General features: G+C 36.0%; 1 protein-coding gene across 1 annotated transcript; it reads left to right on the top strand.

Moving 5' to 3' along the window:
* The first annotated feature begins 244 nt into the window (after positions 1-244).
* LOC149388460 (ubiquitin C-terminal hydrolase 12-like) lies at positions 245-2,112 on the top strand. Its single transcript, XM_089623553.1, has 3 exons — positions 245-546; positions 634-803; positions 1,570-2,112. Exons 1-3 carry the CDS (start codon positions 428-430, stop codon positions 1,785-1,787), a joined length of 507 nt encoding a protein of 168 aa, XP_089479679.1. The 5' UTR covers positions 245-427; the 3' UTR covers positions 1,788-2,112.
* The last annotated feature ends 1,450 nt before the right edge of the window (positions 2,113-3,562 follow it).

Raw genomic sequence — 3,562 nt, 5'->3', positions numbered from 1 at the left:
ATGTGATTTCAGTGTTCAACAATAATTAAAGTGAATCAGAAGAAGAATGTTTCGCTGACTTGATCATAATTTTTTTTTTGTTGGTATACTAGATTCAAAAGATACCGACAATAGAGTTGAAAGACGTTGAACTCAAGCCCGTGGGAGAAAATCCATGGGATTCCGAGGACGAACCGAACACAAACGAAATAGGAGAAACCGAGGAAGATGCTGTATCTAGTGATTCCGTAAAATCCATGGTGATGAAGATGCTGACCATCCCGTGAGCCGGTTCAACCGGCTTCAGACCAAATCGGGAATTGCAAAAGCGTTTCCGCTGGAGATTCTCGAGGATCCTTGTAAAGGCTACATTTCACATCTAGGCGAGTGCGTATTCGGGGTTGAAATCTTTGTTATCGAGTACAGAGGCAAAGTAGAGAGCGTTTCGATGCTCACGGGCAGAGAAATAACCAACCGAATCTTCACTTGGGTGATCAAGGACTTCTCCAAGCTGGGGAACGAATCGCACAAGTCCGAAGTTTTCGCTTCGGACAAAACGAATAAGTGGTGCGTGATTTGTCTTGTTTTTCTCTGGTGTTTGCGTTTTATTTTTTTTGGTATAATTATTAGTGTTGTTGTGCCGGGTTTCTGTAGGGTGTTTACGATTCTTCCGACAGTCGTTCCGGAAGGAAGTATGAGAGTTATAAGATCAATGGTATTGGAGCTATCTCCGGTGACATTTGGTGAAATTCGCGGGTCGGTTTACGCAGAGTATAAGCTGAGAGTGCTCGATCAAATCAATGGCAAACACTTTGAGCGCACAGGTATGTCCACCCTTTTTTTTTTGTTGCAATTGTTACCAAATTTGCCTACTAAGAGCATGTCCAATGTAGTGTTAAAAAAATCGAGCTAAATGTATAATTTGATGCACAATACCAAACAATCCAATTGAGTGCTATAATTTGTGTCTAAAATTGTAAAACAAAAGAAATGCATTTTACTATTGATCCCAAGGATTTAGACTAGCGGGCTTAGTTGGGTAAAATCAGATACTCACAGTTAAAAAAAAATAAGGAAAATTTCACACATATATCGTTTAAAGATGATAAGTCACTGAATACCTCAATTATTGAATATTCTATAAAAACCTCATTTTTTTTTTAGTTTTCAGATGATTTAATAGTTATATGAAATTAGACGGTAAACAACCAAGAAAAAGTTAAAGGAAACGGTAAACAATAAAAAAAAGTCAAATATAACAGGAAAAGCTTTAAAAAAATATCCTTGGAATAATAATGAGACATGAGATATTCTCGAAAAAAAAAAAAATTAACCCGGTAGTCGAATAATTTCCTTAAAAAATAATAAGCATTTTTTTATATTTGGCGTTAGACCATTGCTAATCACACCACTCTAATTATGTAGTAGAGGTCCCAATTTTATAAGGAAGTAGCATTTACAATAGAATTCTACATCGGAGCATACGCGTAACCACATATTGTAAGATACTGGGCGTTTAGCAATGTGAAACGTTTAAATTGGTTATTTAGCATTACATATTCTAATGGATCCTTTTTTTATATGCTGCAGAGAGCTCATGTTTTGAACCCCCGAACAAAAGTCCGTGCAGCCACTTCACTCAGCTTATGCCGTTGGAGGATCTTCACGATGAGTCAAATGGATTTATCGTGAACGATACCCTGATTTTCCAAGCGGAATTTCTTGCTGTCTCTAAAACCATGATGTGTGGCCAAAAAAGAGAGAAAAGTGGAGGCGACAAACGAGAGCGAGTGAATGCCAGCTCTTAAAAAAAAAAAAAATATGTTCATGGGGTTTTTGTATATGGTGTCCATAATGTTCAAATGTCAACTTTCCATAACTGGGGCTTGATTTTTCATTATCTTGCAGGGGAGTAGCAAGTGACGGTTTTTTTTATCTTGGAGCGGAGTCTCAATCAAAAGAAGCAGATTGCTAAGTTTTGTTGATAATTAATTTTTTTTAAATCAATTTTTTTGATGCTATGCTTCTTTTTTTTTTCTTTTTTTTTTTCCTACTAAGATGTTATGCTTCTGAGGGGACTTAGTTTTTATAGTGTATAAGAAGTATTTGCATGTGCTAAGTTAAAGTTATCAAATCATGAGTTTTTATAAGCCATGTGATATGATTGTAAAAGAATTCTCAACTTTAGTATGGAAGAGGGTATTATTTTGCAGGAATTTAAAATGTTCGGGTATTATTTTGCACAATTGAAAAGTGAGGGTATTATTTTGCAGAAAAAATGAAATGGGAAGGGTTTAATATGTAGATTACTCAAATTAATTTAATTACAAGAGTACCATATGTTATCTATGTCCTTAAGAAAATCTCACAGATGCAAGTTTGAAGATTTAATGGACAAGTTTCCTTTTTTAGTTCATAGATTTATCCGTTTTTTCATCAATTTATAAACAATTTTATTGGCACTCTAACAAAGTAGCCAAATTGAAATGCTGCAATTTCAATTTGGTCAACCTTTTGAAAGTTTTAGTTAAATAATGATGTTATTAACTGCTAGCCTTTTACCCAAATACCATTCTTTTGTTTAATTTCATAAATAATAATAATAAAAAAACCAAGATAATTAAAATCCCACAATTTATGTAACTACTTGCCTAATACACGAATATCAATTAATTCTCGTTTTAAAATAATCGCTACTCTTCAATAGAAAGAAGAAAAAAAACCTCGAAAACCATGCAAGTCTAGCAAACTATTAACATAAATGAACACAAATTTGCTATGATGAACCATACAAGATTCATCAAACCGACCCGAGTTAGAGTTATTCTTACATTGGCTCTTACCCAAGGCTGGCGTATCTCACAGTTGGATGTCGTTTACGCATTCCTAAATGGTGAAATCACAGAAGAGGTTTACATGGCTAATCTTCAAAAGTTTAAAAAATTTGGCTCGCTGCACCAAATTTGTAAGGTGGAAAAGGCTCTCTACAGTCTTAAGCAGACTCCAAGAGTCTGGTTTGATAGGCTTCAAAAGGCATTGCAGTCTTTTGGCTTCACTAATGCCAAGTCAGACTAGTCTTTGTTCAGCAACTCAATGATTCCTTTACCTTAAAGGATCTCCGCGAGCCTGACTGCTTCCTTGGGATTCAAGCCACTTACACCATCAATGGCGTTTTGCTCACTCAAAGCTAGTACATCGGTGATCTTCTCAAAAAAGCCAATATGTCCACAACAAAGAGCATGCATACACCAATGTATGCAATATGTTATCATAACTCGCCCTGAACTCTCTTACCATATTAAATAGAGCCTTTTCACTTCATTTAATGTACCCGTGAAGAGCATTGGGATGTAAAATTTGCGAATCCTGAGATATCTCAAAGGCACACAAAAATTTGGTCTGCAGTGATTTGATGCCGACTAGGCGTCTGACCATGATGATCGCAGGTCAACGTCAAAGTCACAATCTCATCACATGGCGATCCAAGAAACAACAAACCATGTTGCGATCAAGCGTAGAGGTTTGACAGAACTTCGAGTCCCAATGTCCAAGCCTCCTATAGTATGGTGCGACAACCTTATTA

Source organism: Urtica dioica, chromosome 8 (assembly GCF_054948205.1).
Source record: "Urtica dioica subsp. dioica isolate 48M chromosome 8, U.dioica_male_clone48M_v1_H2, whole genome shotgun sequence".
Lineage (NCBI taxonomy): Eukaryota > Viridiplantae > Streptophyta > Magnoliopsida > Rosales > Urticaceae > Urtica > Urtica dioica.
This window is presented reverse-complemented; position numbering and strand designations above follow the sequence as displayed.